General features: G+C 35.4%; 1 protein-coding gene across 2 annotated transcripts in view; it reads right to left on the bottom strand.

The window, feature by feature from the left end:
• LOC144958999 (alsin-like) overlaps window positions 1-16,785 on the bottom strand; it is a 57,329-nt gene that overhangs the window by 32,446 nt on the left and 8,098 nt on the right. For both annotated transcript variants that reach the window (XM_078891313.1, XM_078891314.1), the window contains exons 7-18: window positions 16,271-16,498; window positions 14,831-14,968; window positions 14,253-14,317; window positions 11,886-11,960; window positions 11,082-11,194; window positions 10,148-10,211; window positions 8,905-9,082; window positions 6,714-6,796; window positions 5,640-5,812; window positions 4,308-4,467; window positions 3,701-3,832; window positions 2,376-2,504 (exon numbers count right to left, since the gene is read on the bottom strand). In XM_078891313.1, coding sequence (XP_078747439.1) covers window positions 2,376-2,504; window positions 3,701-3,832; window positions 4,308-4,467; window positions 5,640-5,812; window positions 6,714-6,796; window positions 8,905-9,082; window positions 10,148-10,211; window positions 11,082-11,194; window positions 11,886-11,960; window positions 14,253-14,317; window positions 14,831-14,968; window positions 16,271-16,498 — 1,538 coding nt within the window. The remainder of the gene's footprint in view (window positions 1-2,375; window positions 2,505-3,700; window positions 3,833-4,307; window positions 4,468-5,639; window positions 5,813-6,713; window positions 6,797-8,904; window positions 9,083-10,147; window positions 10,212-11,081; window positions 11,195-11,885; window positions 11,961-14,252; window positions 14,318-14,830; window positions 14,969-16,270; window positions 16,499-16,785) is intronic.

Genomic DNA, 16,785 nt, shown 5'->3' with positions numbered 1-16,785 from the left:
TGTTCTGAATCAGACACAAAAATTATCAAAGCTACCTTAGCTGGTCAGGCTATTGTTCTGAATCAGACACAAAAATTATCAAAGCTACCTTAGCTGGTCAGGCTATTGTTCTGAATCAGACACAAAAATTATCAAAGCTACCTTAGCTGGTCAGACTATTTTTCTGAATTAGACACAAAAATTATCAAAGCTACCTTAGCTGGTCAGGCTATTGTTCTGAATCAAACACAAAAATTATCAAAGCTACCTTAGCTGGTCAGACTATTGTTCTGAATTAGACACAAAAATTATCAAAGCTACCTTAGCTGGTCAGACTATTGTTCTGAATTAGACACAAAAATTATCAAAGCTATCTTAGCTGGTCAGGCTATTGTTCTGAATTAGACACAAAAATTATCAAAGCTACCTTAGCTGGTCAGACTATTGTTCTGAATTAGACACATAACCATCATGACTTTATTATAATCTGGCTTTAAACTTATTGCCTGAAAAAGGCATACTGGTATGAGTTAAAAACAATTTACTGCTTTCTTTCTCTCAAACAATCAAATTTATGCCATTTTGTATATCTTTTAAATTATTTTGATATTAATTGGGATAGTTCAAAGGGTTATTTTTAGCTTTGTCCTTAAACAATCAACACAAAGGGTTATTTTTATTTTTAGCTTTATCCTTAATCAACACAAAGGGTTAGTTTTAGCTTTGTCCTTAACACAAAAGGTTATTTATATTTTTAGCTTTATCCTTAATTAACACAAGGGGTTATTTTTAGCTTTATCTTTATCAACACAAGGGGTTATTTTTAGCTTCATCCTAAATGAACACAATTTTGAAATAAAAATATGTGTTATTTTATATCGCTTAGAGACAGCACAGATGAACTTTCTATCCCCTTTTGCAAACAAGGTGCCTCTCACTCAATTCATATCTCCTAAAGTTAGCCTGTCTGCCATCCATCCCGGGTTTATATAAAATCATTGTTAAAAAACTCATCTCTTCTTATATTTAAAAGTTATGTAGAGAAAGAATTAATAGAATAATCCTATGTTAAATGTGCATTTTAATTACTCACAATATTCAAATGACTCCATATAAGTTTAAAGTATTAATTCTATTCAATTGACTCCATATGAGTTTAAAGTATTCTATTCAAGGGACTCCATATAAGTAAAGTATTAATTCTATTCAATTGACACCATAAGTTTAAAGTATTCTATTCAAGGGACTCCATATAAGTAAAGTATTAATTCTATTCAATTGACACCATAAGTTTAAAGTATTCTATTCAAGTGACTCCATATAAGTAAAGTATTAATTCTATTCAAATGACTTTCTGGTAGAATTGTAAACATACATAGAGAATTGAGCAATAAGCTACATGTATAACTTGAGTTTTAATCAATGACTGCATTTGAAATGTTATCTCATATGATAAATTTTGTCTACCATCATTCTTATTTTTACAATAATTTTGTATTCATTTCTTTTAAAATGCAGTTAATATTCAAGAGTAAATTTTAAAAGGTATATTTCATGCCATGTCTTTTGTGTGTCTAAAATGTTTTTTTAAATTCAGCTTTTATATAGCGCAATATCCACTAAACATGCTCAAATCGCTTTACAAGGGGTCCCTGGCCAACAGCAACATTTAACATTTAGGACCTATTAGGCGATATTGCAAATTTTTGGGGGGACAGAGACAACGCTGTTAACGGCCAAGTACTCATTTTACATCTGAGTACGGTGAGAGAATGTGAGTAAAGAGCCTTCTCCAAGGACTCAACTATGCGTCAAGTGAGGCTCAAACCCAGGACCTTCTTATCCGAAAGCGAGTGTCATACCACTAGACCACATAGCCGTCTTTTGTGTGCCTAGAGCTCTGTTGTATTGCACAGAAGCCATATAAATTAATTGCATCGTTGTCATCGTCATTATTATCTTTCAATAAATTATCGAGGAGGGGAGGAGGAGGATGAGAAGAAGAAGAAGAAGAAGAAGAAGAAGAAGAAGAAGAAGAAGAAGAAGAAGAAGAAGAAGAAGAAGAAGAAGAAGAAGAAGAAGAAGAAGAAGAAGAAGAAGAAGAAGAGAGAAGAAGAAGAAGAAGAAAGAAGAAGAAGAAGAAGAAGAAGAAGGAGGAGAGGAGAAGAAGAAGAAGAAGAAGAAGAAGAAGAAGAAGAAGAAGAAGAAGAAGAAGAAGAAGAAGAAGAAGAAGAAGAAGAAGAAGAAGAAGAAGAAGAAGAAGAAGAAGAAGAAGAAGAAGAAGAAGAAGAAGAAGGAATGAGTAGGACGATGAGGGGTAAGAGAAAGAGAAGGAAAAGAAGAGGAAGAAGAAGGAGGAGAAGCAGATTATGCAAACATGTTGGTCAGTGACTGACCTGTGAGTAAACCAGCAAGTCGTTGAATAAAATAAAGGATGCTGATGAAAACCGACTGGCAGATACTAGTGCCAGGGGGTGACTCTTGCTTTCTCTAAGAAGACGGCGGGATGTTGAACGCATGGCATCCTGTAAATAGAAATGAAACTATGAGAGATATTATATTTTGAAGAATGCGTTAACAAATGAATTGAAAATAAGATAGTGTCATGTGGTCTAGTGGTATGAGACTCGTCTTCAAATCGGAAGAACCAGGGTTCGACTCCTACTATGAGAGGCGTATTATTGAGTCCTTGGAAAGGGCTCTTTACTCATATTTTCTCACTGTACTCAGCTGTAAAATGAGTACCTGGTGGTTAACAGCATTGTTTGTGTCCGAAAAAAAAATGGTAATATCGCCTAACAGGCGTCATGCCTTGTCTTCCATGTTAAGCATTGATGTTGGCAAGGGACCCTTTGTAAAGCACTTTGAACATGTTAAGTGGATATTGTTCTAGACTGCTCAAGTTTTGGGTTTTTTTTTTTTTTAAACAATGCACTTAATTCTTAGTATTGTTTATGCACGTTTGAATTAAGTTCAATCACATCAGAGATACCGGCACATACTCAGAAACTGAATGGACACCCACCAACATAGTCATACACACCACATAACCCACCCCCCCCCCCCCCCCCCCCCACCGGTTATACATAAGTTTTGTGTGTTGGTGAGTTTGATCTGGTGGGCAGAACATGTAGAGGATTAATTTGTTGGATACAACATTTCTTGTTACAATAGAAAAAAAAGGGGGAAATTAAACAACAAACAGAAGATAGACTTAAAAAATCCAATCATACATAAAATATGCAATGATAGTCGTAAATGCAATGATAGTCCTCCAGGCCCTTAGGGCCCATGAAGCTGGAGTTCATCCCAATGTCTATTGCATGAAACAGACAAAAACAATTATACTCTACCCTTTGGATAGGACATACAATATTGCAAAGTACTTTCCACCAAATCTAACAGACCCACCTATCCAATCAATGCTTTCCCTCCACCATCCGACTTTGGAACTTCCTACCATCCACTTGTAAACAAGCCCTTTCGACTGATGACTTCAAAAAATCCCTCCCTGCTTCTCTCTAAAACCCGTTACTGAAAATACGGCCATAAAATCTTCAACCTAAAGCTTTGGCTTGAATGGAAGAAGAAGGATGGACAGGAGGTTTCGACTTTACTCTAAATCATTCCCTTTCCCTTTGTGTGAGACACAAGTGCTCTACCAACCCATGCAATAGCCGTGATTACAACTTTAAAAATAATAATTTGGTGCTTCTCTTACCGCTAGACGTGAGTTTGTGCTTTCCCAGAATGCCTTTGTGGTGTCAGCCATCTTGTGCTCTGATGAGAGGTAGGATTTCAAACTGTCCCAGTCTAGCTTGGTGTTTTCAAAAGCATTTTTGTCCCCCGGGGTCTGACAGGTAATGGATGAAGGAAGGTGGATTAGAAATAAAAAATTGAATTAGACAATCGAAGATGGTGAAAAGTATTATTCAGTATCAGTTTAAAACAACATAAACATAGTATTCTATCCAAATGGGAGCAAGCAATTATTATTATGTGTTTAATGCTAACGAAATCTGGATAAGCCATCTCCATGGGCCTTATGGCTTTGAAAGACTGCTTTTCTATTTGATTTATAAACAAAGAATTTTTTATATAAATAATGAAAATCAATAAAGATAAATATATTAACATCTATTCCATCAACCCAGTACATTGCATGAATAATCATTTAAAATTACTTCGGAAAAAAAAAAAAAATTAAAATTAAATCAGGGTCTCACATAATATTGTTGTCCTATTATGCTAACTAGAGAATACAGCGAGCAATGTTCAATAAAAATGAAAACAAAATAAAAACATTTTCGATTATAGTTATAATTTACCTCAGCAGCTTCTGCCATTTGAGAGAAAATGCGACTGTAGGCCGACAGTCGATAGAAGGGATAACTCATGGCCCTCATAAATAAACTACTGGTAGTGACTGATTTGTCTTTCTCTCCTGACAAGGCTTGGACATTGCCTTGGATGTCGGAGAAAAATTGACTGGGGAAAAGAAAATCATCAGGGGGGGGGGGGGGAATGAGTATTGTGTGGTTATAATAATACATTCATTGGAGGATTGTAATATTGTCATGGTTGGAATGTGGACGGTGAGAAAGAGTAATAGAGGGAGGGGGAGGGAGGGAGGGAGGGAGGGGGAGAGAGAGAGAGAGAGAGAGAGAGAGAGAGAGAGAGAGAAAGAGAGAGAGAGAGAGAGAGAGAGACAGAGAGGAGAGAGAGAGAGAGAAGAGAGAGAGAGAGAGAAAGAGAGAGAGAGAGAGAGAGAGAGAGAGAGAGAGAGGGAGGGAGGGAGAGAGAGGGAGAGAGAGAGAGAGAGAGAGAGAGAGAGGAGTGGAGGAGGAGAGAGAGAGAGAGAGAGAGAGAGAGAGAGAGAGAGAGAGAGAGAAAATGGGTAACTTATGTCCAATTAAATAAATTACTAGTTATGAGCCAGCAATGGGAGTCCCAAGAGCACTCGCTTCTCACAAAGAGGGACCGAGAGCGATCCTGGGTTCTGTTGAGGTATTTTTCTGTCCACCCAACAGTGATTGGGTAGCTGTGTCTGTTAAATCCAGTGGAAAACTAGCGTCCTATCCAAAGATTAACAAGCTACAGAAACCAGGATAAACTCCAGCTAAATGAGCTCAGTGCCTCTGAAGGACTTCTTTTTTTAAGAAGCCAGCTAGACAGCCTAATCTTTATGCAACTATTGCGCAGGGAAAGTCCCAAAAGCCAGACAACATTAAATAAATAATAAATAACAAAATTTATAGACAGACAATCTCCATCAAATGTGTCCAAAGGCGCTTTACAAGACATAGTTGACATGAGAATTTTATGAAAATTAAATGTTACAATTTTAAGAAAATTAATGTTACAATTTTAAGAAAATTAAATGTTACTATTTTAAGAAAATTAAATGTTACAATTTTAAGACAATTAAATGTTACAATTTAAAGAAAATTAAATGAGTTACAATTAAAATGTTACAATTTTAAGAAAATTAAATAATACAATTTTAAGAAAATTAAATGTTACAATTTAAAGAAAATCAAATGTTACAATTTTAAGAAAAATTAAATGTTACAATTTTAAGAAAATTACATGTTACAATTGTAGCTGTAGATGATATTGTACTATACAAAATCTCACATTCCAAAATTGGTATGACTTACCTGCCCGCCTTGGTACAATACTCAAACCCTCCGATAGCCAGGAAATCGGAGAAGACCTGGGAGTAGTTGCGGAAGGCCTCTAGGAAATCTCTTCGTTCACAGATCAGGCGAGACTCCTTGGGGTTACGTCTGTGCTGGATTGTAGCTGTAAGGTCTGTCACTCCTTTCCCCACCTGCAGGTTAAAATCAAAGCGGATTGATTAAATGAATCAACTGTCATTTTCAATGACTGATGACTGCTTGCTTGTGTGGCTATGTGGTCTAGTGGTATGACACTTGATCAGAAGGTCCTTTAACAGCATTATCTTTAGGAAAATAAATTGTAATATCACCTAACAGGCATCATGTCTCATTCTACATGTTATGTGTTGCTGTTAGTGAGGGATCCTTTGTAAAGCGCTTTGAGCATGTTTAGTGACTCAAGTTAGTATGAAGCTTAGGGTTAAATTCTATTTTTCAATGGTTGAGAATGAACACAATTCATTACATTCGAAAACACCCAAAGTACGTATTTCTTATCATTTCAATTTAAAACTCACTTTTCACGGCCCAATTCATCCCAACATTATACTGTTTAGAGGCGATGGGTCACATTTTTGTTTTTGAAATTGTTAGATTAAAAATTCAATTCAAGAGGAGTACCGTCTGCAGCTTCAAGTGGTTACCTTGGCACATTCATTCTACATGGAAGATACTGCTTGCCCTTGTGATTTACTCACTCTCAATGTTTACTCATCTCATCCTTGTGATTAAGACTCCATGTTTACTCCATCTTATGGTTAAGACTCCATGTGTACTCATCCTTGTTGATAAAACTCCATGTTTACTCATTGCTGTGGATAAGAATCCATGTTCACTGAACCCTTATGGTTAAGACCATGTTTACTCATCATTGTGGATAAGACTGTTTACTCAACCCTTATGGTTAAGACTCCTTGTTTATTCATCTTTGTTGATAACACTCCATGTTTACTCATCCTTTTTGGATTTACCTGCCTTTGTGGTTAAGACACCATACATACTGACCCTTGTGGTTAGGTCTCAAAATAAAGTGATGAAACTTTGTTTACTCACCCTTGTGGTTAAGACTCCAAATGAAGCAATGATGTTTTGCAAGCCAGGCTTGTATGGGTAAACATCCATTGCAGAAAAGAAAGCTGATGGGGGAAAAAAAAAAAGTATCAAATCTTACATTTTATGTTGTAGGACATACGAGAATAAACTTATTCAAATATTGAAATTCATTAAATTAAAAGACAAAACAACTCATTAAGCCCACTTTAATGTGAACATAGGAATTTAGACGCCACAACTAAATAATGTTGCCTTCACCTTGAGGGTTGAAGCTAAGACTGGATAGGATTGGATTGGATAGTTGATATAAAATCTTTAAAATTTCCCTTTGTTTCTGTGTTCAAATCAAAGTTTTTCTATCCTCTCAAGTGAAAGAAAAACGAAACAGGAAAAAAATGACTACTAAACTGCTAGAAACTGTGAACTGTTTTTAAAAAAAAGTCTTTCAGAGCCATTAGGCCCATGGAGCCAGATTTTATATTGGTATAAAAAATTAAATTTCCCTTTATTTATCCCACAGGGAAAATTTGTCTCTAGGGTCTATTCTAAGGGAAGACTGGAATAACCCAGGCATCAGCCTTAGTGCAGCGCTGCAAATTGAGCTCGAGCGAGGTGACTTGCTCAAGGCCATACAGAACAACAGCGGATGATCGAACTCGGTACCTTTCAGGTACAAGCAAAGACTGTACTGCTGAGCTACACTGACCCCTCTATAGCTTGTAAATGACAATAGCAATTCTTGCAACCTTTAGGATAGGACGCCAGTTGAGAGGGAGTTTTGGGATAAAAATTGTGAAAATTTGGCTAAAATATGGGAGTTTTATTTACCCAAAGCAGGACAGTAGTTTGTTTTAACAATGACAAGATTTACTTTCTTTGGTGTAATACAATGATCTCTAAGTAGTGTCGTGAACGGATTTCTCTATCTGGTTCACAATAGGTAAAATATAGGAAATAGTAAATAAAAAGTCTCAACTAAAGTGGGCGTTCTCCATATATGTAGAGGACACATATGGGCGGTTAAAAAATATCATGCATCGAGGCATCACGCGAATAGTCCCGGTATGTTCGTCCGGTTATAAAAACATAATAAAAACAGAGTCAACACTTGACTAATTTCAATCAACAATCAACAAAAAAAAAAAAATCCCTTATGAATCTCATAGTAAGAAGAGTTGCGGAAGAGATTGGGAGATCCGTTTTTATATCCATAGTGACACCACAAACTCACAGGCAGAAATAACACACAACAGTGAATGGAACTCACAGGGACACCCAACAGGTTTCCCAACATGAAAACAGTTCACAACAACAACTCAACAGCCAAACAACAACAAACTGGAACACATTGAAACAAAACAATAAGTTCGTTCCCACAGTAGTAATTGTAGTAGTAAAGAGGGCCTCTAAATACTGGGAAATTCCCACCTAAATACAGTGACACGGTAAACACACCTAAAATGTTATATGCTTATTTCTTCTGAACCTACACTGGTACATAAAAACTTGGTTATATCTAGATTTTTAAAAAGTCAAGATCTGATCAAGAAAAACCAAAACAAAGGATCGAATTAAATTTCAAAGATTTGTAAAGGGAAATAACCAGTAATGTCTGTCTTTATAAGCATTTAATTTCCTGATTTAATGTCCCCTTATCAAAGATGTTGATTGAATTTTGTTTTCACTAAGCACAATCTATGTAACAAATAGTGAAAGGATGAATAAAATCTGAGAATATTCAAAGGAAATCCCATACATGCAAATTTTTATGCAAATTCTCAAAACAGTATGACGTGTATTTGTGATAGTCGGGTGTTTCATAATCAACTGACATTTATCACATAGTTTAAAATCAAACATTTATGGTGTTTTGTGTCTTTCTGGTGAATTACCAACACTGAAACTAGGAATTTTTCAACAAAGTTTAAATCACCAAATTTCCAGGAGAATCTAATGACGTGAGAGAAGAAACTCCAGCATCTTTCCAGGAGGGTTGGCAGCTATTGGCAGCTATGAAGATGTTTTGGGCTCAACAAAAAACAAAAAATCCCCAAAAGAACAACCCTATATCTAATTATTTTTGTAAATGACTGAGTTTTGAACCAAAAACATTCCGTATTGTGTATATTATTGTTTTGTTTTTTAAATCTGTTATAACAGTTTTTGTTCAATAATTCTTGAAAAGACTTACAAGACTTTTTCAACGGCCTGAGAAGCAGATTGCTGGTCTTGATGAGTTGACTGTAAAGCGTACGTTCTGTGGATGCCAGTTCAAACAAAGCTGTTGCCAGACTAGTAGGGAGGTTCCACACTTGACAGGCACACTCTGGACCACCGGCATAAAGGCTCACTATCCAACCATCTGTATTCTGTAACAAACACAAAAATGTTAAAAATGTATTGATTACCTTAGAATGGGAACAAAACTGACCAAAAAAAAATGGATGTTTCGGATACAAACCCTTATCAGCACAACAAGACACAAATTTGTGTATTGTTGTACTGACGAAGGGTATGTACCCGAAACGCCAATTCCATTGTCTGTTTTGTTCCCATACGAAGCCTCTCCATTTTCACTCTTTCGTTAGTATTTTACGATCACCGCCTTCAGGCAGCCCCTGCTGTTTTCTACTTTTTAGTTTTTATTTAACATTTGAAATACTCCATTGAAGTACTTTGAGAGTTGTAAGACCCAAGAGCCTGAATTTATCCCAGTTCCTGTGACATTAGACAGACAACAAAAATTGGTTGCTACTTCCAAGACATGATACTGGTCCAGATGGAGAAAAAAACATTTAAACCAATAATACCTTTAATAAAATTTTCCCAAATGCAAAGACTCTACTTAAGAGATCAGATCAACAGCCATCAATTTATAGAATTATTGTACTAATGATCAAAGTAAGATAATCATATATTTTCATTGAATTAGTTTTTATGAATTATATCCCCTTAAAGACCCTATCCTTTTATCTTAATTATAGTTGTTACCTACATTGATAGTACATTGCCCTTGCCATTTATAGTTGTTTCCCCTTTTGGGAATAAAAGGAAATGTTTTAAAAAATAAAGTCCTCTAACATGTTAACATCCAGTGAGACTTCAGTGTACAAATCACAAATACATGACTAAATTCCAGATCAACGACAAAGAAATTTCTCTGTCGTCAATCTGGAATTTAGTAATGTATTTATGTCTTTATTAATTTTTTTTTGTTGGCTGAGGAAGGATTTTGAGCCTGAAACATTTCGTGCTTGGTATTCTGTTCTTTTTTGAAGCTGTTATATTCATTTTTTTGTTTATTGCTTTAATGTGGATGATTCTTCCACTTCTATCGCTAAACATAATACTGTATGGAGACATGACATCACATATTACATAATAAGTGTCAGACATCGGACTAAGGTTTTGTTCAATTTTCCATTTCAGCTTACCTTTCTAATATCTGGAACCCCAACCGCTTCCGCCGATTTTCTCATTGATGCATTTGCTTTGGTGCTGAATAAAAAGAAACATAAAAGTAATAAATGACTGTATTATTGTAACTTATTACTGTACTCTTTGGATTCTAGAATGCTATCGGGAGAAGCCAAAGAGCATGCAAAAATCTAAGGGTGCCCAAATCTAATGCTCATCGGATGTAACGAACTTATTATATGTGTCAGTGCATGACATAATCAGTTGTAAAGTGAAAATTTTGGATTTGGATTTTTTAAAAATTTTCTAAAAGAATAAGCTCCCCAGAGCGTTAAATCTTTATTTGAAGTAAATCAGATGATTTTTCATGAAGTTATGGTCAGATGTATGGGAAAGGTATCCAGAAACTTTTCTCAAATTTCATAATTTTTCAACTTGACTAGCTGTAAAAATTATTTAGAAGTGAAATAAAGCTTTGATATTTCCCGAAGATTTACAAAAAGTGTTGATTTAATCATTTATGACAAGAAATCATTTTTGATAAAATTTGACCTTCTACTTCTAACTAAACTTGGCAATATCTCAGTTCAAACATTTTCACCATCCGACTGATTAGGTCATTCACTGTAACATATAGATAAATTTCAGCTACCCATCTCCAGCTCTGCGTCGTATTGCAAAAGCATGCTGGAATTTGTATGCTGTACTGATACACTTTGCTTATCACTGAAGACTTCATATAAATGATTAAACTTAGAGCAATGTCAGTGAGGTGTTTTTGTTTTGCTTTGTCTTGACTTGATATGGTCATGACAACTATTACTTGTCATTGAGCCATTCCCTGTCTCATTGTAAGATGCAGTCGCACATTCTTTGATGATATGGGCCTACTGGCTCTGAAGGACTACTTTCCTGTGACATCTTTACACCTACACCAACACCAATGCCTACCTTGGCTGTTTCCCACAGTAGAAAACATCAGGCCTAAAGAATGTCGTGTCCACCAGTAGGATAGAATGCTGAGTTCCTGCAGCGATGTCCCACACGGCATTGCCACCTTGAAACTATGGAAATACAACAGGCAAATGGTAGTAAATTATTAGATGAAATCAATGAAGAAGTTTCAAAGATAAAAAATAAAAATATTAAGTTTTCAATCAGCAATGAATCAATGAGCTTATCAAGAGTTGAAGTTCCTTTCTTTTCTCTTCTTCCTCTTCCCCTATTCCTATTTTTTCCCTCCTCCTCCTCCTCCTCCTCTTTCTTCTTCTTCTTCTTCCTCTTCTTCTTCTTCATCTTCTTCTTCTTCTTCTGCTTCTTCTTCAATGTCTTTACTTTTTTCATTGACACGTTAAGAAACAAAATCCTATCTTGGAAAGATAAAGGAAATTAGTTTAAACATTATGCATTGTTCTATTGCCTAAAAAACAAAATTATGACTTAAGACCGAAAGGAAAGCATTGAGACAGACCAGAAGCGAGGTCGAGGTGATCAAAGTTAAGACTTAAAAACAATTTTTAAAAGAAGATAATTTCATCCTAACAAGAAAATTCAATACAATTCAAATATATGCTTTATCCTATTGGGAAAACTCAATTCAATTCAAATATTACCTTTATTATATTGGGAAAATTTAATTCAATTCGATTCAAATGTTACCTTTTCCCTATTGGGAAAATCTAATTCAATTCAATTCAATCAAATGTTATCTTTTTCCTATTGAGAAAATTCAATTCAATTCAATTGAAATGTTACCTTCATCCTATTGGGAAAATCTGTTGACTTGTTTTGCCCAAGCTGCCCGTGAGAATTGGAACCCCATGAATAAACCTAAAAGAAACAAACATCAAATATCTGTTGTCACCCACAGACTCAATCTAGTATTGTTTGTTGATTTGTTTTGAAGGATTTTACTGCGTTTGTGACACATTTAGGTCATTTCAGCGCCACCAAAAAGGAAGAAAAGGGGATAGTAAAAAAAATTATAGACTTACAATTAAAAGCACACAAGGAAAGTATGGCAAAGGGGAATAGTAAAAATAGTGAACAAATGAAGATTGAAAGAGCATACTATCATTGGGCATGGTTTGATATCACCTAAAAGCTTCATCCAGCCGGAAGCAAAGGATCCAAATAAAGAGGGATTTTAGCTGTATATTCCACTTTCACCTTCTAGATCAAACTGACATAATACCATTTTGAAGTGATGGGTCATGGAATATGTGACCAACCCTCCCAACATGGTATTAGGTCGGGATGAACTTGATTTATAAAATTTAATTTTAAACTTAAGTTACATCTGAGTTAAAATATATACATATTTCTTTTAATTGAGGAGAAAGAGTTCTGTGTTTAAAATTTCAAAAGTCTGATATTTACATATTTTTATAATTTGGACTCAAATTTTCTCTTCAAGTTCATTCCGACATAGTACAGTTTTTAGACGTTGGGTCACATTACAAATCTATGATTGAATGGTAAAAAATTAATGAATAAATAAATCAATCAATGGGTAGATATATAAATAAATAAATAAATCTTTAGATAAATAGATAAACAAACAAACAAACCGATCTATGAAATTACGAGAATAAATCCCAGTGCCTCTGTTATTGTTTGAACCTATTACACTACAATCCAAAGACAAGTAACCAATGGACTATGGCCTCACTCTATACATAGTCATTACTATTTCCAAGTTGATTTCCCTACATTTTCTATAAGGACATCCTGCTGTCAAAGTGTATCAAACTCTCAATGTGTAAGTCTTTTCTTCGGAACCAATGGAGCCAGAGCTTATACCAGTTTCTGTAGCCTCATTAAACAGACAATAGCTATAAATTGCTACTTTTGATAGGGTGCTAGCATATTTAAAAGTAGTCCTTTAGAGACATGAGGCCCATGGAGCTAGAGTTTATCCAGGAAAAGACTATAGCAATTGCTTGCTATCATTTCATTAGGACACTAGTCTTCCACAAAGTATTTTCCACCAGATCTAACATAGCCAGCTACTCAATCACTGCTGGGTGGACGGGGGTCGAAAAATAATTTCGCTTGCACCTGGAATGATCTTGGTCCCTTTGTATGCAAAGTGAAAGCTCCACCAACTGAGCTATCAGGACCTCCAAGTCTCCAGGGAGATTTTTGGTACTTTTTAAAATTGAAAAAGTAATATAATAAATTGATACTAAACTGCTAGAACTTTGAACTGTAAAAAGTAATGAACAAAAATGAATATAACAGCTTTGATAAACAACAAAATACCAAACAAACAGATAACATTGTTAATGGCTGAAGAGGAGATATGAGTCCAAAACGTTTCAGAATTTGATTTTTTGTTCTTTTTCTAAGCTGTTATATTCATTTTTGATTATTACTTTTTAAAGAAATACACTCAAGTACTCAGTCTAAAATAAAATTGGTTCGTACATCGTTTTATTCAACTACTGCTATCATGTAAAGATTAAAAATAGCAGCTTTAATATCATGTACATATAATTTGTCTCAAAAAAAATGTCAATAATGATGGACTTAAAGTAACTATTGAAGAGTGGGAACAATTATGCCGAACAAGACGATCTTTGACATACAATCAAAACTTTAATCTATAAAACACAGTGTGCTTCCTCAAACCTTCAAATTTTCTTTTCTCACTTGTCCGACTGACCATTCCAACTACTCTCACCACTCTGACCAACTACACATTATCATTATCATCACACACGAGACACTGACCCATTTGACCTCGACACACGCCATCTAATAAGAATAGGGTGACTATGAATAGTGAATAGTTTTCACAAAAGTAACCACAGACAAATACCAAGATAGTTGGTATTAAGGTGAATGAATGAATTTATATAGCGCCTAGATCCACAATGAACTCAGAGGCGCTTTACAATGCAAATAAAACACAATAATAAATTGATAATTTAAGCATAAAATCTATCATATTGGAATAGCATTAATCAATTTGTAATTTAATTACCACGCACTGTGCTACAAGATGAAAATTTAGGATATCTATAATATGTAGGCCTAATATAAATGTTAAACATCAAGGTGGCGTGAGTTAACGTGTAAACTGAAGAAAATGAATAAATCTTTTTTTTGTCTTCTCACCTGTGAGTTGTCGACCAATGCCAGGCTGTGAGAACCTCCTGCTGCCAACTTCTTAACGTTTCTACCTGAAAAATAAAAAAAGTGATCAAAAATTAATTAATAAATCAATCAATAAAATTATACATTCAATATAGGAAAGCAGTCACCCGGCATGATTTGGAAATAAATAAACTATTTATCAAACAAATGTCTGAAGCCAGCAGGAATTGACAATGTTGTCCAAGAATGCAAATTAGGATCTAACCTGCCTGATGGCAGACTGAAAAATATACATGACGAATGGAAAACAATTAAAGCTATAAAATAGAAATTATCATTGAGTATTGATATAGCTTAACATCCACTAAACATGCTCAAAGCACTTTCCAAGGGGTCCCTAGCCAACAGCAACATTTAACATGTAGGACTTTCAACTTCATCGGGGATCCATCCCTTTCCATTTGCAAATCAGGCACGTGCTCTACCAACTGAGCTATCAAAATCCTCTTATGTAATAAATGCAAGTGATTTAACAGTCGAGCTATCAGTGAGACAAAAGAAAACAAATAAAAACATGGACTGCTCTACTTCCAACTCACCACTGAAATGTTTGAGCCAATTGGGCTGAGCCCTGTCTATGGTGTCCCCTAATCCAAGCTGTCCATCTTTGTTACAACCCCAGGCATAGACTTCTGTGGTGGTGATCACTGGACGGTGGGGAGAGACGATCATGTCCACTGGAAGGAAATCAATAAACAATCATGGTAGGGAAAGATGAAATTTTTTAAAATAAACAAAAAATATAAAACAGCAAAAAATAATCCCCAAAACACAAAAATCAGGTGTACAATATAGAAGGAACAAAGTTGACGTCACTCAGCTCTTTATTATTATTTTTTGGTGATTAGTTAGTTCTCACTAAATTATATAAATCTAACTATAAATGTAAAAGATTACACACAGTTTTGTGTGTTGAAATATTTAATTTGGCTGGCATATGTTGTGGATATTTTACCTAAATGCATAACATCAATATCTAAATTACCCCCCCCCCCCCCCCCACACACACACTGCCCCTCCCTAGCTACCTGCAAAATATGGCCACTTGTATAATGGTCGAAACATGTTTGAAGAATTTTTTTCCTTTTCCTCGTCATTTTCTGTGTGTTTTGTCTGTCCCCTGAGGGCCTAAACATTATTTATTGAACTGTTTTTCTTACTGATGGTTACATTTACCCTTTTATACTTTCTTCACAGACTTAGAGAATTCTACACCAAATGAAAGTCCAGATTACTAGGTGTTTGAGCCAAGATGCGTCTTCAATGAAACTATAACTTGGAACCTTCAAGTTCAGGACGACATGTTTTATCTACCTTCCAATAAAAAGTAATAACAAGAATGAATAAAACAGCTTAAAAAGAGAACAAAATGCGAAACACATAATGTTTTGGGCTCAAAAGCCTTCATCATACCCCCCCCCCCCCCCTCCCCTCCCCCCTTTGTCCACCCAGAAATGATTGGGTTGCTAGGTCTATTAAATCTAGTGCTATTAAATCTAATTGCTATTTTCCATTTCATGCTATAGAAACCGGGATAAACTCCAGCACCATAGGCTTAATGGCTCTGAAGGATTACTTTTATTTTGTCAATAAGACATCAATTTTCCTCAAATTTAATCATTTAGACTAAAAATTCATGTTTTCTGCGCCAAGTTCATGCAGATGAAATACCATATTGAGCCAATGGGTCACATATTCTTATGTAGTCCTTCAGAGCCATTAATCCCATGGATTTAGAGTTTATTCCAGTTTCTATAGTGCGAATTGCTTGCTATCCTTTTGGTAGGATGCTGGTCTATTGCAAAGTACTTTCCACCAGATCTAACAGATCCAGCTACCCAATAACTGTTTGGTGGAAAGGAAGGGGGTTGTTAGAAAAAAATATCAACTGCACCCGGGATCAATCTCAGTCCCTTTGAATGTGAAGCGAGTGCTCTACCAATTGAGCTATAAGGACCCCCATATTCATAAGTACTCACTTGTAATTGGGGATGACGTCGAACTCAAATTGCGTCTCTTGAGTTCGATTGTTCGCAAGGAACGAAGGCTGTGTGGATTGTTATCGGAAACAAGACTGGTCACATGGTCACCGTCAACACTGGACATTTCTTTCCTCCACTCGATGAAAGTTCCTGACTTGACAGATCGGTTTTGGATTGCATTTGATGATGACTGAGATGATTTCATTGAAGATGATGTAGGCATATCTGTGGTAAAAGCAACGCACAACACTGTCTCAAAACGGATTTTATGTCGGAGAGATTACATTTGCTAAAAATTGAATTTCTAGTCAATGATTTAAGACCTCTGTTAAGTTTATGAGTTTTATTGAGGGGTTGGAACATGGTCTCCTAGAGTGATCAACATTAAAAAATTTTAATCTCTGCTAATTTATATGAGTCATATTCTCTCACGGTACTCATGTGTAAAATAAGTACCTGGTCATTTACAGCATTTTCTGTGTCATATAAAAATGGTAATATTGACTAACTGG

The sequence above is a fragment of the Berghia stephanieae genome, chromosome 13 (genome assembly GCF_034508935.2).
Source record: "Berghia stephanieae isolate SIO BIC M18660-M18661 chromosome 13, UCSD_Bste_1.3, whole genome shotgun sequence".
Taxonomy (NCBI): Eukaryota; Metazoa; Mollusca; class Gastropoda; order Nudibranchia; family Aeolidiidae; genus Berghia; species Berghia stephanieae.
The sequence above is the reverse complement of the archived record's forward strand: the minus strand, read 5'-3'. Positions and strand labels throughout refer to the sequence as shown.